The sequence below is a fragment of the Columba livia genome, chromosome 27 (genome assembly GCF_036013475.1).
Source record: "Columba livia isolate bColLiv1 breed racing homer chromosome 27, bColLiv1.pat.W.v2, whole genome shotgun sequence".
In the NCBI taxonomy this organism is placed as follows: Eukaryota; Metazoa; Chordata; class Aves; order Columbiformes; family Columbidae; genus Columba; species Columba livia.
The window spans coordinates 1,189,863-1,215,564 of NC_088628.1; the positions used below are offsets into that span (position 1 = coordinate 1,189,863).

Here is a 25,702-nt window from a genome sequence, read left to right on the forward strand (position 1 = left end):
CGGCCACCGCCCCCCCCGCCGCGCACGCCGCCGGCCGCCCCGCGCATGCGCCCCTCCGCCCCCTCACCGCCCCCTGCCGCCCCGCGCAGGCGCTTTGCGCTCCCCCGCCCGGCCCGCCCGGCGCATGCGCGTCGCCCCCTCCGGCGCGGGGAGGGGGATGCGGACGGGGGAAGATGGCGGCCTCGAACAACCCGCGGAAATTCAGCGAGAAGATCGCGCTGCACAACCAGAAGCAGGCGGAGGAGACGGCGGCTTTCGAGGAGGTCATGAAGGACCTGAGCCTGACCCGCGCCCACCGGGTGAGCCGGCGCCTTCCCTCCCGCCTTCCATCCCGCCCGCGCGCGCGCCCCCGCCGCAGCCCGGCCGCGCGCGCCCCCGGTGGAGGCGCTGAGGGGGGTGGGGGGGAGGAGGGGCGGCGTCCCCCGCGGCGCCCCCGGCCCCGGGAGCAGCGGCGGCGGGCGGGGCGGCGGGCAGCGCCCCCTGGCGGGGGCGGGAGGCGCCCCCGGCGCGGGGCGGGTGGCCGCGCGCCGCCCCCTCACCCCCCTTGGCCCCCCCGCCCCCGTTCCCCGTTTCCCCGGCGCCGGGGCCGCCGCGAACGGAGCATCCTCCCGGGCGGCGGGAACAGGTGCGCTCCGCGGAGCCCCGGGGCAGCCCCCGGTCCTCCCGGTGGAGGCGGGCATGTGCGCCGGGGCTCGGCCGGATGGGGCTCCTCTGGGATGGGTCTGAGGGGGCGTCCCGGTTCCTCACCCGGGATAGGCTCCGGTTCTGAGTGGGGGGACCCGTTTCCTCACTCCAGGACAGGCCCGGGCTGAGGAGGGGTCCCTGGTTCCTCACACAGGAATGGGCCCGGCCTGAGGAGAGACATCCAGGTTCGTTCACCCGGGTCTGTGAGGTGATCCCGGTTCCTTCACCCGGGTCTGTGAGGTGATCCCGGTTCCTTCACCCGGGTCTGTGTGGGGATCCCAGTTCGTTCACCCGGGTCTGTGAGGGGATCCTGGTTCGTTCCCCCCAGGTCTGTGAGGGGATCCTGGTTCGTTCACCCGGGTCTGTGAGGGGATCCTGGTTCCTTCATTTGGGTCTGAGGGAGGATCCCGGTTCCTCACCCAGGACAGACCCAGATTGGGGTCCCATCCTCCCCCCACGCTGGCCCCAGGAGCCCTTTTCTCTCAGGGCCCCGCGGAGCATCCCCAGAGCACCCATGGGTGTGTGGGGACCCGGCGGGCGCTGCCGGACTCGGTGTCACTCCAATTGTTCCTGTCACGCTCCAGTTGCTGTAGGTGCAAATCGCTGCACTTCAAACCCTCCCAAGCTTCTGATGCCTTTGCAAAGCCCATTGGCAGAAATTAACAGCGTAACAAAGGCGCTTTTCGAACATCAGATGCCTTTTCTGGTTCACATGTAGCCGTGTCAGAGCTTTTCTGCGTGGTGCTCGTCTCACCTGTTTGTGTCAACATTTTTCGTTTTCTTTTAACGGTTTAAAGAAAATTTACGGTCTTCTTTGTGGCCAAACCTTGTCGGGAATGGGAACACGAGAACCTCCAGTTGAGTTTGCAGTAAAATGTTGCCTTTTATTCCTCTGTGTCAAGACAGGGTAAATGTTTGTTCTGAATTGGTGCTGCTGCTGGTCAGGTGTAAAAGCAAGTCGTGCTGCTTCTGGCGGCTCCTGCTCGGGAAGGTGCGAAGCCAAAGCTTCGCTTGTGATAAACTATTTGTTGCTGCTTCATAGGGGATGCGGTTCGAGTTACTGGTAGTTGAGAGCAGAGTGAGGACGATTTCAAGATGTTTGCAGTCACAGGAGTCGTTTCTTGCACCTCTGTCATGCCTGTGGAGCTCAGTCCCGCTTAAGTGCCAATTATTCTTAAAAAGAGTTCCTCAAGTCTGCAATTACAGGTTGGCCTCCAATTAACTCTTACAGTTAGCATTCACCTTGCGCAAGATTAAGTCGGAATCCTAGCTCAATTTCTCACAAATCCAGGTGTTCCTAACCCAGGTTTTGCAGAAGGAAACTCATCTTATTTTCAAGAACCGGGTATGGAGAGAAGGACCCAAGATGAATGAGGTATCTGAGGATTCTGGGTACTGAAGTGATGGAAACACTGACCAAATAGCTGAGTAAAATGTCTCCTTTGTGGAGTTTTTCTTCTAAATTCCATGATTTCATCTGTCTCTAAAAGGCAGTAGAAAAGCAAAAAGGGGTTAAGCACGACTTTGCTGTTTGCTCTCATTTTCATTTGGCAACCAACACTTTGCTGTCAGTTTGAAAATGCGTTACTCAGTTTGTGGAAGCAGCCCAAAATTTCTGTTGCCTTTTCATTATTAGTAATTGTCTTTTTTGCAATGTTTACCGTCTTGTCTGTTGTATTGTTTGTTCCTGGTCCTGCAGAGGCACAGAACTACTGTTCCACCATTTCTTGTGCGTACAAACGCTGTTTCTGAGCTTGCTTTCTGCGTTGGGAGTCTTCCACCTATGCTGTTCAGACCATCTGAGATTTTTGAGTTACGATGCATCTTTCTTGCCTAGGAAAAAACCAAAATATGATATTAACTCCTCCTTTATCGCCCTCACCATTCAGCTGGAAAAAAAACAGCTTTAGAGAAATAAATGGCTTGGGTTTCAGGAGTGTTCCCCTGTTCCCAGGAGCAGCAAAGTCCTGTCTTTGAGCTGGCACATTCAAGAATGCATTTTAGCTTTTCTGGGAGACGCAGACCCTGCGAAGAGTCGTGGAGGTGGGTGGCCGACAGAGGCACTGGAGCTGCTTAATTGTCTGTTGAGTGGGACCTTCGTGTTTATAATCCAGAGATTTCTGCGAGTCCCATAGTAACAAAGTGGGTGAGAAGAGGAGGAGGGTTTTTTTCTGTGTGGCATTGACTCTTCTATTTTGCTTGTGGTTCTTTTTTAAATTGTAGAACTGCGCTGATTTTTGTGTTTTAAGGACAGGTTGTTTACCAGGGCCTACTCTCAGTTTCTGTGGTGCTTGCTGCCTTACTGTATTTACTCACACAAGGCTGTTGCTGCCCTTTAATATTGTAATTAACAAAACATTAACATGCAGATAGTGCTGAGCTCTTCAATGTGTGGCTCTTCAAATGCAGGAGAATGTAAAATTTTAAAGAAAAATTGGGCGCAGCTTGTGACCTGCATTTTGGAGGGGGTTCTTTTTCAGTTGGAGGTGTTCTCAGGTTGCCAGGATTGGGGTTTTTTTTAATATATATTATTAAAGTTACTTAGTTTTGAGGGATTTCAACCAGAGCTGTGTCTGAGCTCCCTCTTGGTCTTTTCCTGCACACAAAGCCCTCCCACATTTGAAAGAAATCAACTAAAAACCCCTTAGTTTGTGTTTGTATGTGTGTAAAACACATTCACAGGCACACACCTCCCTGTAACAACATTTGTACATACGTATGAGACAGTCACTCGCTTACTCGTTCCTATTGGCTGCGGAAGAGATCAAAACACCTCTTTGTACGTTCACAGATCATCGTTTGATGTCGATAGTATGCAAAGCAGTATTTAAAAGCTTAGTTACATCAGGAATGCTAATCTGTGGTTTTAAAAATGAGAAACACTAATGATGATGACAGCGTCACAATGTTTCCCAATGTCTTCAGCATGTTTTTATTGAATAATTCGATAAAAAAGAAAATCCTGACTACGCAATAGTATTTTTGAATGTGTGAAAGATATTAAAGAAATGCATCAAAATCAGGACTGAGCCTTCCAAGCACACAGATTAATCCTTTCAGCTGGAAGTGGTTTTGTTCAAGTTAATAGTATCATGAGTTTCTCTCAAAACACAAATGTTAATTTTCCAAGCTCTAGATGGTGGTTTTTTTCTTTGTTGCTTCCCCACATACAGGGTTTGGACCCTATATTTGCACATTTCCAGGCCAAGAAATAGGTCGTTTAGGCTCCGTCCGTGATCTTGCTCCAGCTTCTCTGCTGAAGGGGATAGAACCGCCACCCAACCCGCTCCCCACATCGCGTCTCCATCCATGAGCACCGTTGCTCTTTTGGCAGTCCAGGCTGGGCGAGGAGCTTCGTGGAACGTGCTGCAATAATGGCGCAGCGTCGTTAGTTCTTTGAAAGAATTCCTGCGGACGGGAGGTGCAGGCGCGGAGGTGAGGCTGCCGCAGGGGCACAAAGAACCCCTGTTCTTGTGCAACTCTCGCCTTTGCTGAGCGCGGCTGAGCTGTCCAAGGTAAACACGCCGCCGGCTGCTGATATGCCGTGCTGGAGAACTCGCATTCCTCCGGCAGCAGCACAATGCTGCTTCTGCGAAACCCACTCAGGGGCTTGTTGTAACGTTATTTATTTTTTTCTCAAGGAGACAATGACTTTTTTTATGATTATTCCATCCTTACCCTGTGTTACAGCTGCTTGCTTCAGCTCTCAAGACAAAGGCTTTTTCTGTGCGGTGGCCAAGTCCGTCTGGTTTAATGATGTAGCAAAACTATGAAGGATCTGCGGGCGCGTGAAACCGTGATTGTACAGCCGCTTTATTTCAATGTATTAATTGTAATTCACGGGACGAATGTGTGGAACTCAGCGCGCTACGGTTCAAAGTTTTCTTTAGCTTCAGCAGTGGAGAACATTCACAGTGATGTGCATTTGTAGCAGCTACTCATTTAGTAACAGATACGTTCTGCAGGTTATGTACAGTCAGCTCTTCCTACTCTTTGAAGGGTGATTTGGGGTTTTCCTTGAAGCAGATTTCCGAGCTGCAGAGCCGTTCCTGCAGAGCTTCGCTTCGCCTGGCGTGCAGATCCTGCAAAGTCTTAGGTCTGGATACACATTCTCTTGGTCTTGTGTTTACCAGTCGGAGTTGGTGGGTTAGATGACTTTTGAGTCGTAGTCGTGAATGTGGGAGCTGCAAACCCACCCAAGTTACAGACGTGGCAAAACCATCGGTCTGCAGGAGCTGGCGCTGTGTTCATCTGATGGGTGGAAGGACAGAGGTAAACGAGCATTCTCTGCGTAAATAAAGCATTAGACCACAAAAAGGTCCAACAAGGATTGTTCCTTAAAGTAGTTTTCAAGAATATATTATATTGAAAAATGATTTTTAGTAGCCATGTGGCCTAGGCACAAACTTTCTTCAGCACCTGTTAGATGAAAGAGAAAAGAGCTGTTCCCTACACAGCACACAAAACAAAGGCGGGGAAAGCCCCAAAGCCAGGTACACTGCAGGGCACTTTTCAGCAAATGTAATACTCTATCTTAGAAAAGATAAAGGAAATAAGCTTTTTTTTTTTTAAACTAACATTTCTGCTTGCGGTGGCTGGAGCTTTTCTCTGGGGTTTTTGGAGATGTGCTGGAGTGGCTGTTGCGTTGCAGCTGACAGGATTGGAATGAGTGAAAAGAAGCAAACTGTCCAAATCTGGAGGGTTTTTTGGGAACACCATCTTGCAACGGTGTTTGTTTGGTGACAGTGACCAGTGACGAGCTCGGTGCTGCTTCCCTTTTATTCTTTTGGTCTCTACTGCTTCCATTTCGATAAACAAATGTGGTCCCGAGGGCTTTGGTGTAATCTTGAGGTGGTAGCCAAATGTGAGTCTTCATTAACTCACTGGCTAAGACCAGCATATCTGATCGTGCGTAGGAGTTAATATTGAAAATGCTGCTTTGATCTGGTTTAAATGGTTTTCTGTAGCGTGTTTAGTGCTGTGTAAGTGATATCCAGGAGTGAGATTTCTGTCAAGATCTCCAGTTGTGCTTGTCGAGCCAAACCAGCATTGCAAAAGCGCATATTTGTCAACCGGGGATGTTTGTGTATGATCTCATTGGTACTTTATAAATTATAAAGTTGTAACCAAGTGTTGATAATAGTCCTGCTTTGCAAATTATTTCTTGGGAAGTGAAAATTCTTCCCCTTGTACCAGAACAATCCTTTGCAATAACACAACAACAACACACGCCCACAAAAGTGGGTTTTAAATAATGAGGCAGAGGAGGATGAAATGACGCATTCTGGCTTTAGGCTTCAGTAATAATTCTACAGCACTTCATGATCCTTGTCTAAGAGTCTGGATGTTACAGTCTGTATTTGACTCTCTTGCCTGCTTGGTCTATCACTTTTCTTGATGACTGGGAAAATGTTCTCTGCAATGTCCGCGCTGGGCTACTGGCTCATGGTTTTTAGTACCGTTACTTATCACTACATAGTAGTGCGATGTGTTAATGGCAGACTGCAGTTCTGTTAGATGAATTTCAATTAATTTTGATACCCAGCTATTACTATTTATGTTAGTAATATTTTCCTTGGACGGCTGCGGTCTCAAAGGGGAGGGAATTTGGGTTCATTTTCTAAAATATATGTATATTCAGGCAGATGGTGATAGTTCTCGACTTGGAAAGCGTATCAGTCATTTGTGACCTGCCTTTCTGTACATCAGTGCCTCTTTACCTTGTTGTAGAAGGAGCATCTTGGAGTGATGTGGGGCTTTGCAGAAGGTTTTTCTAGCTCTGGGGTCCTTAAGTGGTGTTTTGACATCAATAAACTGCATTAAGGGAAAAAAAAATCCACCTCAGTGGCAAAAGGGAAGACAGGGATTGTTTAATATACTGACTTTTCACCTTTTTTCTCCTTGCAAAGTCTTACACAGATGGTGTTCATGGCATCCACCAGTTACTGCAGTGGTGTTACTGGGCTTCTCCTTGTTCTGTCTGCACACGCATTGGACAAGTCTTGTCTCTGCAGGTTTTTAATCGCAATTTGTCCGATAGCGAGGGACGCGCAAAAAGAATACCTTGAATATTGCGCAAGTTTCCACCAGCCTACTCAGATTCAAATGTCTTATTGACCTCCTCGTTGTAATTAGATTTTTCTGTTGTGTGGTGAAATGATGATATTGTATGGGCATTTTGCATTCGAAGAATTGTGGCTCTAATGGGAGGCATTTTTAATACCTGGAGAATTGTCTGGTGCTTTAAGAGCTATAAACAGTTTCTTGAGCTGCAGCGGAGGGACGAACACACTGCAGGGACCGTGCTGGATTTGGGGGCAGGTGATGGGTTGTCTTGGTCAAGGACTGAAGGTAAATCACCCCTTTCTTCTGGACCGGTCGGTTGTTACTGTCAGGTGCTCGCTGGTAAACTCCAAAGAGTGCAAACACACCCGGCTCGTCTCCCCATTTACGAAACTTGTAGGGTTACGTAACTGAATTTTCATTCTTTAGCTAAAAATAAAAAATGGAACATAAAAGCTATTTTTATCTTGCTTAATGAGGGCATCTCTGCTTTTATTTGATCTTTTCTGAGACATTTCGATGGGAGGAATGAAGATGGTTTAGGAACTTTTTTCCGAGCCTGGACACTTGTTCTCTGTTGTTCTCTCAAGTGTTGTCCATCAACCAGCAAACAGATACATTGGCCTGTTCAGAATATTCCCTATAGAAGTACATTGTTAGCTAATAACGATCATTACATTGATTTTGAGAACGTTGCGCTGGATTTAAACATATTAGGGAGGCAAAGAGTTCTTTTTGCTATCAAGTAATCAACGAGCTTCCAATCAGAGTCCTCCCTCTCCGCTGTATTATATTGTATTATCAGCAACATACATGCCTTTCTCTTTTTGAAACCCTTTCAGAAAAGAAGGGTGGCGTTTGCAGAGCTACCATGGGATCTGGTTTGTTTTTAAAAGCAGTTTGGTTCGTATTGTAGCTCAGCTTGGCGCTCTGCCCGGCGATAGAGCAGAGCTCTGAAGAATAGTCACTATTTTAAGTCTCTAGTTGTGCTGTATCCTGTTTTTACTTGCTACTCAGTTGTGACTGTTAAGTTTTAAACAGTAAACCTTTGTTCACCAGAAATAGCAAAGTGTTTTTAAACACAGAGTGACAGCCTGTGCATTAAATTTTACTATTTATTATTATTTATTTATTCCCATTCTGCAAGGTACATTCTTCCCAATTCTTTGCCCTCAAACCCCAAAACATCAAATAGTTCATAGTAGTTTATTTTTAGGAGGAAGTGAAATGCAGTTAATGTGTCAAGAAGTGCGGCTGTTCAAATTGCTGCTGGTGTAAAACAGAAGTAACTAATAATATGTAAAATGCAGCATGAAATGCTGCTGCCCTCTTCCCTCCCCTCTCCGGCTTTCTCTGCAAAAGTTGAACATTCTGCTTCGGGTTCACAAGAAAAAGGATTTTCGATCTGGGGTGCAAGGCGGGTTTGGGCTGGTTTATAAATAGCAAGTGTCCGTTAGGGGCTGAGATTTTTCACTTTCACATGAATTCTAGAAGGCACTTGGGGGTAGAGGCCCAAGGATGCGTGTAATTTTTATAACCCCGTTTCCTCGCAGTTTTATAGCTGAGGAATCTGGGGAGTTGGTTGCAGCTCCTGAAGGAGAATCTAATGGTGCCTTGGAATTTGTAGATGACTCATAACAGGACAAAACAATCCAGTTAAGTGATTTGAGGTCTTAAATAATCTCTTCAACAGGAAGGTGAAGAAAACATCATGAACTCATGAGGAATAATTGGCTCTCTTGGAGTGCTAAAAGTGCAGCGCTGGCGGCTTGGCAGCGATTCAGGCCATTCCTGGTTCAGCCTTGCTGATCAATATGGATCTCAGCTCTCGTGAATGAAGTTTATTTACCGGACTATAGTGTTTTTAGCAAAGCCGTGTTGCAGTTACCAGGTGGGAGATGTTGATTTGGGCTATGTCTCGTCTTCCCAGGTTTGAGGTTTTGCCTGTTCTCTGCTCTTTCCTGCATGAATCGACCAGGTGACCGAGATGGTTTTTGGATGAGGAGAAACCTACAATAACAGCTGCATGTGCTGAAACGGAGAGAAACCCGTCTTTGCGCCCCTTTGCTCTGTGGACATCCTAGCTGCAAAATCAAATGGTTTTAGGTAGTCCCCAAAATAACCCATTAGAAATACCTTCATCAGGTGACTTACATTGTCATAGACACTAGAATAAAGAATTTAATCCATTGTCTCCTTTCTCCTCTTCAAAGCACAGAATCATTCAGGACTGCCTTCATTTTGTAGAGGCTTTAATGCAGCTGGGAGGGTCCCAGGCGGGTGTTCCAGTCAGTGCAAACCCTTGGAACCTCCGGGTTTTACTGGTAAACAACTGGAAGTGCAGCACAGATGTCACACTATCAGGTAACCTTTAAGCTTAATCAGCTTTAGGAAGTCTTAAGTTAGCTATCATGCCGTTCCCTTTCCTCTGACAAGCAGATTTCGTTAGTTTATTGATGGAAAGTGCTTCTTCGGATGCCCGATTTGCTTGTTGTTCATGGTATCTGGCTGAGCTCCTCTGTCCTTTCAAGCTCTGGCTTCGCGGGGCAGAGGATTCTGATCCCCTTCCCCTCCTGCAGCCCCTCGGCCTCGCTTCGTTTGACCTGGGATGCTCATGGGCTGTAGCATAATCCCTTTACTTCTGCTCCTTGAACTTGGTGTTAATTTCTGAAGTCTTAGAGCATGTTTGGGTGTGTTAGCGCATCAGTAGAGCCATCAAACAGTGTATTTGGTAACGTACTATAGGTCTCCACGGGTAAAATCAAGCGCGGTGCTGGGCTTGTGTTTGCAGCTCTGCTGTGAGTAAAGAGTTGGTTGTGAAATGTCTCCGTGTGGCAGAGACAAAGCTGTTGTTCTTCTGTGGCTGCAGAATTCCAACAGATTACAACAGATTCCTTCTGCGGTTTTTTTTGCTTTTCTTGAATTTTGGTTCTTAATGACTGTGTTTGGCTGGCCCGCCGAGTTTGTCTGTTTGTGTCCTGACATGTCGATGTGCTAATGGAACAAATACTTGAAAATGACTTAAATGACAGTTATGGTGATGGAAGAGTAAACAATGATGTAGCAGTTCTAAAAGCAGGGGTTCAAATCCAGTTCATACCATATGTCTGGATCTTCTCGTGGTAATTTTCACTTAGTTTGTAGTAGACATTTGGCTTCCTGGCTTGGCTTGGTAGTACTTTGCTCTGCAATATCTATTGCGCTGGGATGCTAATAACATTAGAAGGCCAGCTATGATTGGCAGAGGTAACAAGGGAAGCTTTTTCTCGGCTTGTCCGCACTTGTCTGTCTCCAGCCAGCGCTACAATCTTCACTTTTCTGAAAATAAAAACATACTAAAATTGAAAAAAAAAAAAAGAGGCCCAAACATTGCAAAACAATTTGTTACAAAGCTGCTGATGGAATGTTTGAAATCCCGAGTGGCCCAGGCGGAGCAGCTGCTATCAGTGCGGATTATACCTTTCCTCTAAACTTCAGCCCTCATTTCCTTGAGCAGCCTTCCTGCAGGAACAGCTGCGCGCGGAGCCTCGGCCGCCCTTGGATCCGCGCTCCAAACCGCAGGAAATCGGTTACTTTAGCAATCTGGCTTGATGGCGTTTCTTCCTGATTGTGACAGCCCAAGTGAGAGCGAAATGCAAGGGATTCTCTTTTTTTTGCTGTGATAAATGAGGCTGTGTAGTCTGTCTCCATTAGCCAGAAGAGCTGTGAAGCAGCGAGCTGTGCTTTTTCTATCCCGGCGTCACTCTGGGTGCCGTGTTCATTGGCGGTGTTGCCACGAACCGTTGGTTATTCAAAAAGAAAAGAGCAGTGTCACTCACTTTGCAGCAGGCACATTTAAATGTGTTCTGAGATGCTCCACTCCCTTCAGCATCTTTGTTGCCCTGCGCTGGACTCTCTGCAGCAGTTCCCTGTCCTGCTGGAACTGAGGGGCCACAGCTGGACACAATATTCCAGGTGTGGTCTCCCCAGGGCAGAGCAGAGGGGCAGGAGAACCTCTCTGACCTACTGACCACCCCCTTCTAACCCACCCCAGGTCCCATTGGCTTCCTGGCCACAAGGGCCCAGTGCTGGCTCATGCTCACCCTGCTGTCCCCAGCACCCCCAGGTCCCTTTCCCCTACGCTGCTCTCTAATAGGTCATTCCCCAACTTACACTGGAACCTGGGGTTGTTCCTGCCCAGATTCAAGACTCTACCCTTGCCCTTGTTATATTTCATTAAATTAATCCCTGCCCAACTCTCCAGCCAGTCGTTCCATCAGTTTCCCAGGGGTGGAGGTGAGGCTGACCGGTCTGGAGTTCCCCGGGTCCTCCTTCTTGCCCTCGTGCGGGTGCATGCTCAGATGAGAGGGGAAGGATTGATGTTATTAGTTTTCTTCATCCAATTTTTAATTACTTGGCAAATGAAAGTGAAGGGCTAAAGTTGCAAATAGGCGTCCATCTCTTTAGCCACCTATTCAGCTATTAGAGAACGTGCGTGGGTGGATTTTAATCGGTAACATCTAAATAATTGAAGTCTTTTTAATTGTTTGCAATAAATTGTCAAAGCTGATAGCACTATAAAACGGGTCAGTATTAACTTATCAGTGGTACCCAAACTATGAAAGCGTTATATAGATTAAAAAGTCAACCATTCCAGACCTCTTTCCAATCTTCATTTATCTCCCTCCGTGCGAGCAGGATGATAGTGTTTAATTAATTTATCATGTATTCCCCACTGCCCTAGTGAGACTGAGCCCCCTCCCTCTAAAATAGATAATGGTGCCTTACTGGGAGGCTCTGGAATATCTTGATGTGCACACATTGTTCAGTGCATTGCTCTGGGCCTGCGGGTGCACCAGGCAGACTTTGGGTTGTTACAAGAGGACTGAACCCCCGGGGCCGTGCTCTGTGCCTTACGCTGTTGAGGAGTCTGAGCACTTCAAAAACAATCTTGACAATATTCTTCTGGTGTGATTATTCTCATTTTATAGGAGGGTAACTGAGGCGCAAGCAGTAAAATAGAAGAAATTGGTGCTTTGAATGTCTGATTCGATACACTTGGTACTCCGGGGACGGGGGGAACCCAACAGCGGGTTTTCGGTTTTTAAAGTGCTTTATACACTCCCAGAGAAGGTCCAGGTGCCTCAGAAGCAAAAGCTCTTTAGACCCCACTTGGTAATTTTGACAGACTCTGATATTTTGTGTTGAGTAGCCTGAAATTCAGCATTTGCCTCTGCAAAAGGCCTGAATTGCTCACATAGTGTCCTGAGGAACCCGGGTGGCAGAAGGAAACAGAAACACCGGGTTGCTGGTGCTGTGCTCTTGTTTGACTCATTGTTTAATATTCTCCAGCTGTTGGAGAGGAGGTTTGCTCAGCCATCAGCTCTGAGACACAACGTGAGGTTGGACCGTTCAGCTGAGTTAGGCTGGGTATTGCAGATCTCATCCTCTCCTCGGCTCCCGCCGGCCTCTCCTGGTTCCCCTCTGCTGCCAGACACTCACCTGGTGGCGGGCTGAGCGAGCTAAGGGAAACCAAGCTGACCCACAAGGTGTTTCTGCTGCTTCAGCTGCTTTCACCAGATTTCTCTCAGGTCGTAAGAGTTCTGGGGCAAGGTTATTCCAGCCTTCCTGGGAAAGCGAGAGCAGCCGGAGCGCTGGGACCGCGCTCTCCACGCTGGGATATAAAACTACCTCCTCCGTCGCTCGTGAAACTTTTTTGCTGCTAATAACTTTCTGTGCCTTCTCATTAGTGATAGTAATTTTAGGTTCTCAGCTTTAATGAGATTGCATCTGTGTCTGCTGGTGTAGAGAGGGACTGGCAGCTGAATACCTGCTATAATTAATGAAATTGTGGCTAACATTTACATTTTCTTTTCCTTGGCTTACCAGGATTCTGTCTTATTGATTCATGAACCCTTTCTCATCTAATTAAATAAATTCTAGACAGCTTTCAGGAGGCTGATTTAGTAAGTGAGCAGTTATTTTTTTCTTAATATAAATTCATTTTAGAAAGTGGGTAGCAAATGCAGAGTTTAAAATTCAATAAAATACAGGCCTCCAGCTGGACTCCACCCCATCATTAAATCAGCGTTAACTTATCTTTTTAAGACTCTGTTTACTTTTCTTATCAACACGAGGATTCTGAATGGGAAGAAAACCTTTCCCCTGGGATTCCACGGTGTAACTGCCGTGTCTTGAGGGTTTGTTTGACGCGGTGTTTAATTTCCCAGGTTTGTAGTTCGGGAGATGTTCTCCCTCCTGCTCGCTCCCAGCACAGGCAGAGCCGAGCACACCGGACCTGCAGAGTTTCTCTCCCTGCCCTACGTAACATGACAAGTCCAGTTCTGCGGATCAAAGGGCGCTCGGTCTCTACTGTCTGTCTTTGGTTCTGCAGCAGCGAGGCCAAAAATAGTCAGATAAGTGTCTTTTGTCGAGGCAGAGCTTTCTACCAACACTTTATTCTTAGGGAGAGATCAGAAAATAGCATGTTATTGAGGATGCCACGTGTAGGTTCTTTTTCTGCGGCAGGTCCTGGTTCTATAGGAGAAAAGCTTCCTGGGAAACTTCAGACCCATCCAACTGGGAAACTTTGAAGGGATTTGAAGGCCAGGATTTACCTATAATGCAGCCTCTAAGACTCCCAGTTAATCCTTTAAACAGAATTTGATTTCCAATTAAGCTTTAATAATACATTTCTAATTTTAATCTGCACTTGTTTTGCTGCTTATTAGCCTGAGACACGCTAAAGAGAGAGCTTTCTGAACAGCTAAAATGTGTAAAAAAGCTTGTTATGGAAACTGCAGGCTGGCGAAAGAGCAGTTATCGTGAAATCTGACTTCCTGTATTCATCAGATAGCTTAGCTTTTATTTTTTCATCAGAAGGACACCCCACCCTTTTATTACAGTTACGGGTATCAAATTTTTATATATTAAAAAGAGCATTTTAAAAGAAACAGTTCTAGTGGGTTTTGGTGGCCTGAATTTCAGTGCCGGATTTGCTGCTTGATGGCAGATGAGTTCTGGCCGCTTTCAGAGCGCGTTCCCTCGTGCACAGGTCCCCTTCATCAGGCCCGAGACTCACACGTTCCCTCGTGCACGGGTCCCCTTCGTCAGGCCCGAGACTCACGTGTTCCCTTGTGCGCGGGTCCCCTTCGTCAGGCCCGAGACTCCCGTGTTATCTCACCGCACCAAGTGCAAATTGCAGGGTTTTTTTTTGCTGATCCTCTTTGAAAGCCTTGAGCTGGTTTTGCTTGAGATCGCCCGTCAGAATGACGGTCTGATCTGACTTCGCAGCCTTTAAAAATGCTTTTTTAACAGCTAAAAAGCCAGAGGTTGGAGGCGCTCAGCAGACTGGCCTGTTCTCCTTACGCTTGATCTCCCCAGATTGCAAGTGGCAGTTGTTGACGGTCTCCTGTAAACCGCGGAGTCTGGGGGCCGCTCGCTCTTACGCGGCTGGAGAGCGGAACAAGTACGGCTCTACGCGCTGGTGCGGTGATATATGATGGCAATAATGAGCAATCAGTTTTCTGAGTTCTGGCACGCATCTCCAAAAGCGTTTATCGAAGGTAGCGTTCCTGAAATTAATGACACCGCAAAGCCATTTAACAAGCTCGTTTTTGCGTTTCCTCGTTTCTATGTTTAAGTGCAGTAGAAAGACAAATGGTCGTGACCTCCGTGTTACGTTGGGCTTTGGGGTGGGTACCTACAGGGGAAGGCCAAAGCGTTAAAAAAACATAAAGCAACACCCCCCACCTCCCTGGGTGCCTTATAGTAGGTTCTTTAGAAGAAACCAGCACCTGTTGAAACAGTTACTCCAATGTTTGGCACAAATCCCAAGCAAGCCTTTTTTTAACAACGAAAACATATGTAGGGGCCAGGCGAAAAGCACAGCGAGTTCTGATATTGTGCTTTTAGTGCTCGGAGGTAGCGGGGCTGTGACTCATTAAATGATTCTCTAATTTCATGTATTGCTTCGAGAGCGCTGGGTTGTAATTGCGTGTCAGCAGATGGCGAAAGAGAAGCGGGAGGGACTTTTTCCTGCTTTTTAGGTGGGATATTTTGGAGCCGTTTGATATGGCACACTGTGAATGTTTTATAAGTCTTTGGGCTGAGGGGATTTTTCTGCCCTTTGATTAAGGAGAAAAACCCCATCAGCCACTTAGTGACTGGTATCCTGCCCAAACAGTGGAGGCTTTTGAGAGCGCCCGTTCCACAGAGCATCTCGTAAGTTTGGGATTAATTCAATCCCTCCGGTAAAGCGTGAAGATTTTGACTGTATATTGGAAATCAGTGGCTTCTAGGAGAGATTCTGTGAATAAGGAGTATTTGAGTTGCTTCCCTAGGGATAGTTTTAAAGTTGGAATAATGCAGGCAGTGTTTTCCTTGGGCTGATCTCGTTTTCTGCTCTGTTTGGGGACTGTTTTAATATACATACACCCCTAAGTGTCGGCATGTTACAGTCAGCCCAGTCTCTTTTCTCTTGGTCCTTGGTGCAGCGTGGTGTCGTCACCATCAACGCGGCTCAGCATCCCCGCTCCTGCTGTCACCGCTTGATCAGAGGACCCGCCATCGATCGCCCTTTCGCCCCGGAACACGTAGACACCCAGTTCTGGGGATGCTGCGTTTTCTGGTACTTTTGCAAACTCTTCCAAATGCCGGCGTCGCAAGGCAAAGGCTTTGGGATCCGTTTGAATGAAACTGAAGCGGGTTTGTTGATGTACACACGGTGGTACCTTAGCAACCAACCTGCAGCCAGTCCAAGAGCTGAACGCTTGGTCTTTAAACAATTCTTGGCTACCGATCTAGGAATGTTCTTGCATTTCAGAGTGCAAAGCAGCCAGTTGACATGTGGTGAGGAACGACACCCATTCTGAAGTCGGTACACCGTGCGGGGAGAGGGAGCTTATAGAGGCTCATTGCTTTGCTACGTTCATTGTAGTTTCTTGAGTCCTTGGAAGATGCATTTGGGGGAGCAGCCCTGTTGTCTTCAGACCATTGCAAATTGTGCTTGCTGAGTGTAAACCAGGGCGTTGGTGGCAGCGCGGTGGTCAGGCTGGGTGTGTTGAATGGGAACATTGCAGAACTGAACGAGAAATCTTCTTAAGATTTGTAGTACTAAACTAAAAAATTGAGAAAGGTCGCTAACAAGGTATTAATCAAAAATCGTAGCTCTTGTTAACAAGCTGTTGAGATGCTATAGTCTTCTGAAAGTTGCAATGAAAATAAGTGGGCTTTGAGTAGAAAAGCTTTTCCCGCTGCAAGAAGCAAGAATACTTATTTATGGTATCCGTCCTCGGTGATGATGGACGTGGTGTCCAGTTGAGTTAGTTAAAGCAGCTGGAAAATAAATGAGTTGCCCTTACAGTTTCTTCCTCCTTTTCTTGTAGTTACAGCTGCAGAAAACCCAATATTTGCAACTGGGCCAGAGCCGCGGGCAGTACTACGGCGGGTCGCTGCCCAACGTCAACCAGATTGGGAACAGTGCCATGGATCTGCCCTTCCAGGTGAGTTCCACTGGGTATTTCTTGCTTTTTGGTCATTAATGCTGTGCTTGGATGATGCTTTTTTCTGTAAGAAAGTCCTTGAAAGTGAGTATTCGAAAAGTTATGAATGACTAGAGGAAGATGCAGCAAGAAGTTGTCCTTAAACTCCAGGTTTTTATATATGTTTTACACACACACAAAATTCCCAAGTTGATGCTGTTACACATAACAAATGGCGACAAGCAAGACAATTCAAACCATGTGTTTGTATCAGCGACGAGCGCTTTCCAGGTTTTCCAGTTTGAAGCTGACATACGATGAAATTGCCGTAAGATATTTATTGGATGTGCTGATGAGCTGCAGCCTGTCCGGGCGTCTCTGCTGAGAGCGGCAGTGTCTGAGAATGTTGGTTCTTTGCATTTACAGCACAACGGAGCTCTGGCAGAAACCTTTGGAGCAGTTCCTGTCTCTTTGGTAAACAAGTATTTAGGTTTGTGCAAATACGTATTTAGGACTGGCGTGCTGTTTGCCCAGGTAGATACGTATTTCAGCACACGTTACACTTTTTCTGGTATGCACAGTATTTATTTGATTCACTGGCCCAGCTCCGAAGGAGTTCTGGTCTGTCACATAAATACAGGTTTTGCTATGCATCCCAGTTTGGAACATGCATCATAATTCCTGTCCAGACTCCCCGGACTTGCTATGGTCTGTCGTGTGATTACGTATGATTTACGGGGGATTAATTTGATGCAGGCGGCGGTTTATTTGGCACTGTCTTGGCCTGTGGTTTAAGCCGTCTCTGAGCATGTGCACTTGGCCTGCATGTTCAGCTCCAGCTGCAAAGGCAGAATTATTCCCAAATGCTGCTTGTCTTCAGGAGGCACCAAGACCTGACCTGGCAGTAGGTACCGCTCCTCGCTTTCCCCTCGTCCACCTTGCTCGTTTTGATTCCTAAATCAATGCCGTGATAAATCTTAAAGGGACACTGTTGCTTTAGAGCACTGAGCTTTTTCCTTCCTGTCTGTATTTCGCTGCCTTTTTTAACGTTTAGTGGAGTTTTGGTTCTGATGTCAAATCCTGGAATGTTTTTCGGGTGCTCAGGTCTGTCGTGGGTATTTTGTGTTTTGTTTTTTCAAATCACAGTCGTTGACTCTCGTTGAAGATCTGCAGGGGTGGGGATGTGAGCTGCCTGGTGTTTGGTCCCGAGCCGGTTTCCTGGGGTGGCTGCTGAGAGAGCCAGACCCCTGGGAGGTGATACCTGTTTTTGCAGGTGTTTGGATTATACTCTGATTTCCGTCAGCGAGTTAGGGATTCACTCGGGATCGTTGTTCATGGAAAGCCGGTGAACAACACTGACCACAAACTCCTCGCTCTGTGAATTGCAGCCCTGTGAAGGGGCGTGATCTGGGGTTCCTTGTGCCACTGTTGTGCTCAAGTTACATTTTTGTTGTGTTTTTACATGGAAGTTATGCTAAAAAAGGGGAAAACTTAAGACATAAGTATTTTTGCATTCAACCTTTTGTCTGTATACCAATATGCACTGGCTTCCTTCTAAATTCCAGGCGAGGTCTGCGTTCTGTGGCCATCAGACTGGCTTCTTTTTTAGCACCATTGTGGCTGAGACCACAATTGCTTCTCCTTTGGCCTCCCAGGCACGCACGTGTTTGCACATTTTGCTGCCTCTTGGGCTAGAATTGCTGTAACAGTACAAAGAAAGAGTTTGAGGCCTTTTGTTAAATATTCCCAGTCCTGTGTGGTGCCCGGTTGGCTGGAACTCGATTTTTGTTTAGTGTTTGCAGCAGAGATTAAACCGTTTTAATTTTGATTGCTTGAAATTGAGACACTATGACTTGAGGTTTCCAAGTCATCACACGAGAAATTCACACCTGCTAAGGAACTGAAGCAAAACACTGATCTTAATGGTAAAAAGTCACTGTGCTCCTGCTGGTCCCTTGGTGACTTGAGCAATATTCTGCTGCATATACAGTGTTGGCCCTGGAATGAGAAACTAAACACCCCTTTGCATCCATTTCTATTACCACAGGCTGTGTGTGGAGAGGGAGAGGAGACTAATATTTGAAAAGAGCTTAGAATGGTAGAAAGACTCTTTAAAAAGTTATTACAAAGAAAGCATTTAAAAAGAAATGTAAAATCTTTTAGAAATAATCATTTAAGCGGCCAAAGCTGGACACTTGAAAAAAAGAAAAGAAGAGATGAATGTGGGAGCCAGATGGCTTCCTGGCTTGGCAGACAGGACAGCGCTTTCGCCACGTGCAGCAGCACCTGAAAGGAGGAGGAAATTTTGGATTTCCAAGCAGATGGTGTTGAGGGACTCGGCAAAGCTGTTCGCATTGGCAGGGACTGCAAGACTCTAGCTTTTTTCTTTCCTTTTCCTCCCCCCAGAGACCCATATATTGCTGTTAAAGTATGAGCAGGGGTTGACCGTTCGGTGCTTCCTTCCCCCCACCCATCGGTACACGCTGAGATGGGCTTTTGAAAATAAAATGTTGGACGAGTTTTCCAGTTTAGCCTGGGAATTTATCCCCCCCGTCTTTTCTCTGCCATCCTCATTCTCTGCAATCACTCGCTGACAAGTAAACGCTTTCAAGATACCGGCACCGATAAGATTCAAGGTGGAATCAGCCCACCTGGCTTCAGCGCGCAACCCGAAGCACTTCAAAAATATTGTCTGCCGTAACTTTTTCTGGACAGAGGAGGAAGGAAACTGCTTTTCTTTTAGTTCGATCAGTGTCCCCTTAAAATAACGCTGCTGAGAGGAGGGCTGAGCGGCAGGCTGGAGGGAGCGTGGCGGTCAATGTCGGGCTCACTGTGCGTCCTCCTCCCGCATCTCCTGCCCTGGGAGCTGGAGCTCTGGTTGCTCAGCATGTTCCTCTGGATGCATGCTGCATGCTGCACCGGGGAATGGCAGCAACCCGCGGCCGCAGGCTCCGGCCACGCTCCCCACGGGAGCCTGAGAGCTACAGAGGTTGGAGAGCAGCGCTGGTGTACGAGAGGGCAGGTCGAGCATGGTCTGCCTCCGCTTGTCTCTAATCTCTGTCTGAGGAGACAGCCTTGGGAATTGCTTTCCATGGCTACAGCGAAAATGTTGTCGGAGGAAGAATTTACATGGTTATGCTTGTCCATATCCCATCTGAATAGGTTCTGGGCAGACTGCTCGTGCTTGTGTCTTTGTGCTTATGACTTCACGTGTCTCTCTCAGACTCCTTTTCAGTCGTCGGGGCTGGACACAAGCAGAACGACTCGGCACCACGGGCTGGTGGACAGAGTGTATCGCGACAGAAACCGTCTCGGCTCCCCGCATCGGCGCCCTCTCTCTGTGGATAAACATGGAAGACAAATATCCTTTGGTTCGTGGCTGACAGCAAACACCGACCTTTTGAACAATATCACAGCTTTCTGTTTCTCCAGCTCCCTTCTCCCTCCCCTGCTCGCCCATCAGCGGGGTTCCTTCCCATCTCCGCACAGTTCTGAACTGTCATCTAGTCTATCAATACCTACTATTTTGTAGAGTAAGCGTTTACCTTTCTCTGTTTCCTCGGCTCTAAGTGGGGATAATGATCCACACAGAGATGAGGCGGTTTGAGATCCTTTGGTGGAAAAGGCAAGGCAGTCTTGGTGGAACTGAGTTTCCCTTCAGAACTGAGTAAATCCAACCCAGAATAATTCTTTGCTCTTCGTTGTGCATTTTATTACAAGTTGATTCATCGGTTTAGCGTTTGCCAAGCGCTATTTCTTGCCATTTTGTGAAAATGAATTAACTTGTTATTTCTGACTGGCTTAAAATGTGCCGCAGTCAGACTGGATGGGCGAAAGGGGACGTGTGAGTGGGAGAGCGGGGAGACGATGGTTTCTCGGGTGGGAGTTGATGCTCAGAAAGGGAGAAGGAGGATGGTTGTCCTGGTGCTCAAACATCACAACAATCCAGGTGATATTTTGCTCTGAATGTCCTTTTAAAGTCAGTATGTTCCCCACAGGGCTTCTGCTGCCATTCTCATGTGAGCTTCATGGTTCTGACAGGGTCATTTGGATTATTCCTTAGAAAAACATTTCAAATAGGACTCCTGCTTAACTGAGCAAGTGGTGTTCTTGCCTTAACTGCCGGCATCACGTGGACAGCTGTCCGTACGGCACCGTGTACCTGTCGCCCCCATCAGACACGAGCTGGAGAAGGTGAGCAGCGTGTGTGGGTTTGCACTGTGTTCTCTGATCCTACAACACCTGCATTATGGTTCTTCTTTTGTTTTCCCTCCCTGTGAAATAGGGATGCTTTCTTTTCAAAAACTGGCCTAACCAAAGTATGTATAAGCAGCTTTCAACTCAAAAATTGCATTATTTATCTTAACAAAGTGTACAAAATTATTTTCTAACTACAGCAGCCAACTTAGCCTGTATTCCTCTCAATCCCATTATTGAAACAATTGCTGCTTCAAACTTGTTCTGCGAACTGATTGTTTCACAAGGAAACTGTGCCAGGTATATGCCATAGCCAGATTCTGGTGTTTTAACGCAGGGTATTTAGGTTTTCCTGAGTTGGTTACATCTGTCTGAGATGAAGCATTCCTTTCTTTAGAGAAACTGGCAGTAAAAATGTTGGGTTTGCCTTCCTTTCAGGACAAATTCCGATTCTGCCTTGCACCAGAGTACTATGACTCCAGCTCAACAAGAATCCTTTTCAGGAGGGTCACAGGACATGCAGCAGAAAAGAGGTAAACAGAAAAAAAACCCCAAATCAGGAAAAATACTTGTAACATTCAAAGCATCGCACTTCAACTTATATCACATGTATTGGCGTTGATCTATTTCTGTGAACGCCTGTGCGCATAACACTTTCTAGATTGAGCGGAACTGGAACAAAGCGCCACATTTACTCTTCTGGGTACTGAAATCCAGACAACATTATCCAAAGCTGATAGAACATTTTCCATACAGACAATACTCTCGAGTAACGTTTCTGCTGAGAAGCTGCAGCTCCACACCAACAATTCTGGTGCCCTCTGCTGGCCCTTGTTCTGCTGTCAGTTCCCTATCCCAGTCCTCATCAACCAGGCAGACTCCTCCACTGTCCTGCCTTGCTCTGGGGCCTCAGCGGTGCGGGATCCTCAGGACAGCCTCCGGCAGAGCAGACAGAGACAAAGAAGGCATTCGGTGACTCTGCCTTCCCTGTATCTTCTGTCACAGGGCACCCACCTCGTTCATCAGTGGCCTACATTGCCTCTGCTGTTAGTTTTATCTGCCACAGACTGGAAAAAGCTCCTCCTGTTGTCCTTGACCCCTCGTGCCTGGTTTAATTCTAATAAGGAGGCCTGAGCTTTCCTAGTTGCCTCCCTACACCCTCTGACAACAGCCTGATATTCTCCCCAAGTGGCCAGCCCCTCCTTGCATGATCTAGAAACTCTCCTCTCCCACTTGAGCACACCCAGCAGCTCCTGTTCAGCCACGCAGCTCTCCTGGCTCCTTCCTCGACTTCCTGCGTGTCGGGATGCTCTGATCTTGTGCCCGGTAGAAACAGCCCCTGAACACCAACAACTCTCTTGGGCCCCTTTACCTTCAAGCAGCCTTGCCCATGGCAAAACTAGGGCCCAATAGACACTTCCATTTAGAACTAAGCAGGCTAAATTAGAAGCCAAATTATTTAATTATTATCTGGTTTTGAATTTTGCTCTTGTAACAGTGGAGTGCCACTGTTTCATATTAATTGTTAATAGGTTATTTAAGTTTTCAAATGGTTAAACTTCCAGTTTGAACATTTCTTACCGAGAAGCTTAATATTGCGATCTGATTCCTTCTGTTCTCATGTTTTAGTTTTGTTACTGGCGGTCCCTGGGATGGAGGAGAGCACCTCTGAGGCAGACAAGGCCCTCTCCAAGCAAGGCTGGGACACTAAAAAGGTAGGAATCTCACACTGCAAAGTGGAGAGATTTTAGTTTCTAAACATATTTAGATAAATTAGTGCTCTAAATACTGTCAACCAAAACAAACTACTTGCAGAGATTAGAGATTAAATGCTATATTTAGCAACAAATCACTAAACATTAGATCAGAAAGGTGCTTTATATGTATGTGTGCATGCACGTTGGATTTAAACTCTTTACATTTGAGCGCTGTTGGGCCAATAATGCAGAAAAGCTGACAGGTATCTTCTAAGGGCTTCACAGAGCTCTTGTGTAGAAGAACAGAAATAGATTAGATGGGACTAACTGAAATCAATCCTAAACATGAATCTCTAGCAGTGCTTTGCCTTGAAAAACCCCTTCCTTCTCTTTCAGACTGGCTCATCAAGACCTAAATCATGTGAAGTTCCAGGAATCAAGTAAGTTTTGAGCAATTTTGTTTTAAAGAGCATTGAGATCCTTAAGAAAGAATATTGTATATTGGCTGTCTTCTTGTGAGTTTTCTGATTGCTTTATCAGAAATACTATATATAATTCTTTTTGTATATAGTATATAACACTTTCCTTTTTCAAAAAGGCTGAAATTTAAACCGAGATGTATCCTTTTTCTTTTTTGTCTCCCTCATTTAGCATCTTCCCATCAGCCGACCAGGAGAACACTACGACGCTGATTCCTGCCACGCACAACACGGGCGGCTCGCTGCCCGACCTGACCAACATCCACTTCCCGTCCCCGCTGCCCACCCCGCTGGACCCCGAGGAGTCCACCTTCCCGGCCCTGAGCAGCTCCAACAGCACCGGGAACCTCGCTGCCAACCTCACCCACCTGGGCCTCGGCACCGCCACTCAGGGTAGGGCAGAACCCAGGCTCCTTGTGCACGTTGGCCCTAACATGGCACTTATCTCCAGTTAATTTGGCTGAGGGGTAACTGCGCCTCACTGTTGATTGACGTTTCGTTGTAAACAAGTTTTATTTACTTGGATGACTCTACAAATTGTCTTTCATTTTCCTCATCTTGGTGCCTAAATCTGCTTTTTTTTCATTGTTTATTGGTTTTAAAAATAAACCAAACACAAACCCAAACACAAACCCCGCACAAACAAACATTCTTTGCCATGCTGGCAATATTCATGCTGATCACCCGATTGCTTCAGGATTTAATTTAACCTCATAGGTGAGTAGCCTACGCTGGTGATTGCTACTTTTTCAATCACTTCTCTGGGGCAAATCGAGGATGGTTGTGAAGGGGTTTGCATTTTTTTCTTGTCTATGACAATTGCAGTCAGTTGATTCCTAGAATAGCAATAAGGTCCTGTATCTAAAAATACAAGTATATTTCCTGTGTTAGGCAGAATTCCCTTACCCACTTAAAAATCCTTTCCTATACTGGGAAGAGGAAATAATTGTAATCAGGTTAACGTCGTGTTGTGACTGAGCAGTTGTATTTAAGAGTGGAGCAAGAAGGCACTTTAACCATTTGAGTACAGAGCAGGTCAGCAGCTTTCAGCAGCTTTTAACCAATTGTCTGGTCTCAAAAGGGACTGTGCAGAGTTTTGGAGAAACGACTTGGGCTGTCGCTTGAGTGGAATTGAGCGAGTTTGTGCAAAGAGAGCAATTTTGTGTAGAGAAAGAAAGAAACTACTTACATGGACTTGGGCTGGATTGGGTCACTACATTTTTTGCTGTACCCGTAATTAGCAAAGTAAGTGGTGTAAAACCAAACTAGTAAGTATATAACTGCTTTGGAAACATTTCCTGATCTATCAAAGACATAACAAACTAAAAACATACACTCATTGCTGATTTTCCTGCTTCTCTTTGGACACTATCCCATAGTTTAGCCATTGGCACAGTCAGTGTTTGATGCTTTTTGAACTGATTTTTCCCAACCCTTCCCTGCCTCTCTTTAGCTTCTGGCTCTTTAGCACAGAACGGAAACGCTTTGGAACCTTTTGCAGGAGCTCTGTGCGTTGCCCGAGAAAAGGTGGAGAAACAAACACCTGGCAGGTCACACAAGAACCGCTGGCGGTTTAGCGGCGTGCGTTTGTGCGTTTGAGTTTGTCCCTTTGCTGCCACGTTCCGCAAGACGCCGCTGGTTTGGAAACAAGGGGGGGCAGGCCAGGCAGCCTGCGGAATCTGCGCCGCTTCGGCCGGTCTGCCTGCTGGCTCCTTGGCAGCCCGGCCTTCCTGGCTCGCTGGCGGTTTGCCTGGAGCCCCGCGCGTTCGCCAAGTGCCGAGGAGCTCGCGGGCTCCTGTGAATTCCTCCTTTCTGGCGGCTCGAGAAGAGCAGCTCGCTGGCTGCGTTGTCCCGAAATCACTTCCCCGGGTGTCTCGGCTCCTCTAGGGTGAGGCAGAAAATAAGGAGAGGTTTCAAGACTTGGAGTTTTTTGTCTTGAATTTGCAGAAGATGACAATACTTGAGTTGTTTATCCCTCCCCCTGCCAGGTCGTGGCTCTTTGGAGCGTGAAGGGTATTTCCTGCCTTCCTGCGCACTGCTATGCCGTTAAAAATGGAGCACTTCCTGCGCGACCAGTTTTTCTTCTGCATTTTCCATTAAACACCTAGTTTGCTTTTATAAGATCGCAAGTGCCGTTCTGATTAATCTTGTTATATGATCTGTTATCTTCTTCCTGAAGTTTGAGCCCTTGCAAACAGAGCAGAACGTGCTTCTCCCGGGTCCAGTGTGCGTGAGAGCCATACCAATGGTTTCAGTGAACCCCCGAAACTTCTCTGCCTGTTGCAATGTCAAGTCAGTATCTGTGCACGAACCCGCACAACCATGACTGGTTTTTATCTGCGATAAACCACAGGGATCCTCCTCTCATCCTGGCGCTCCTCAGCGTGACAAAATTAATTGCAGATTAGTTTCAGCTTGATTGGCCGAGGCACATTCAGCGCTTTGCATTGAGTGGTTGTCCGCTTAACGCCATTCGTTTCTCGTCGCTTGGGTCGTTGCCTCCATACACGTGTCGCTAAAGGATTTCTCCTGTCCGTCGGCAGGGATGACGGCGGCAGCGCCGTCGCAGCAGCACCGCCCGCCGGCCGTCAGCCCGCTGTCCCTGAGCGCCGACTCCAGACGGACGCAGTCGCAGCAGATGTCTCCTACGCTCTCCCCTCTGTCACCGATCACTCAGGTAGGAACTTACTCAGAGAATCACATTTTTTAAGTCACAGAGGAATTGTTTCACTCCACCTGAGAACAAGGTGGCTGTAACTTCATCCCTCTTGCTCTCTAGTTTTCTTTAAACATGTTCATTAATTCAGCGCCTCAAGAAGAGTTTGTAGAGGGGACAGATTTTACTTTTGCTTTTCTAGAACCGTAATAAAAAACATCTATTGGGATACTTTTCTGTGACAGTATTGTCTCAAAGTTAATAGTGAAATCTGAAGATGTCTCTAATGCATGAGAGAAGCTCAATTAGTTTTATAAATGGATTTGCTAAGTGTGACTCCCTGACTGCCTGGGCTGTCGATCCTGACCTGCACGTTCAACTGGGCTTTTCGAGTATTTGTTTAGTGTACACTGGAGGTGATAACACGTATTTTAAGATGTGTTCTTGATTGCTTCTGAACCTCTA

General features: G+C 46.9%; 1 protein-coding gene across 7 annotated transcripts in view; it reads left to right on the plus strand.

Moving 5' to 3' along the window:
- The first annotated feature begins 107 nt into the window (after positions 1-107).
- Positions 108-25,702, plus strand: part of CRTC1 (CREB regulated transcription coactivator 1) — a 42,087-nt gene continuing 16,492 nt past the window's right edge. For 3 of the 7 annotated variants that reach the window (XR_010468281.1, XM_065042519.1, XM_065042521.1), the window contains exons 1-10: positions 108-299; positions 16,113-16,229; positions 16,635-16,682; positions 19,432-19,569; positions 20,341-20,402; positions 20,844-20,938; positions 22,035-22,120; positions 22,499-22,542; positions 22,754-22,974; positions 25,125-25,258. Coding sequence is in view for 6 of the 7 variants with exons in the window: in XM_065042519.1 (XP_064898591.1) it covers positions 174-299; positions 16,113-16,229; positions 16,635-16,682; positions 19,432-19,569; positions 20,341-20,402; positions 20,844-20,938; positions 22,035-22,120; positions 22,499-22,542; positions 22,754-22,974; positions 25,125-25,258 (1,071 nt within the window). In the remaining variant the exon portion in view is untranslated. The remainder of the gene's footprint in view (positions 300-16,112; positions 16,230-16,634; positions 16,683-19,431; positions 19,570-20,340; positions 20,403-20,843; positions 20,939-22,034; positions 22,121-22,498; positions 22,543-22,753; positions 22,975-25,124; positions 25,259-25,702) is intronic. The other 4 variants (XM_065042522.1, XM_065042524.1, XM_065042520.1 and 1 more) reach the window with 2 other exon arrangements.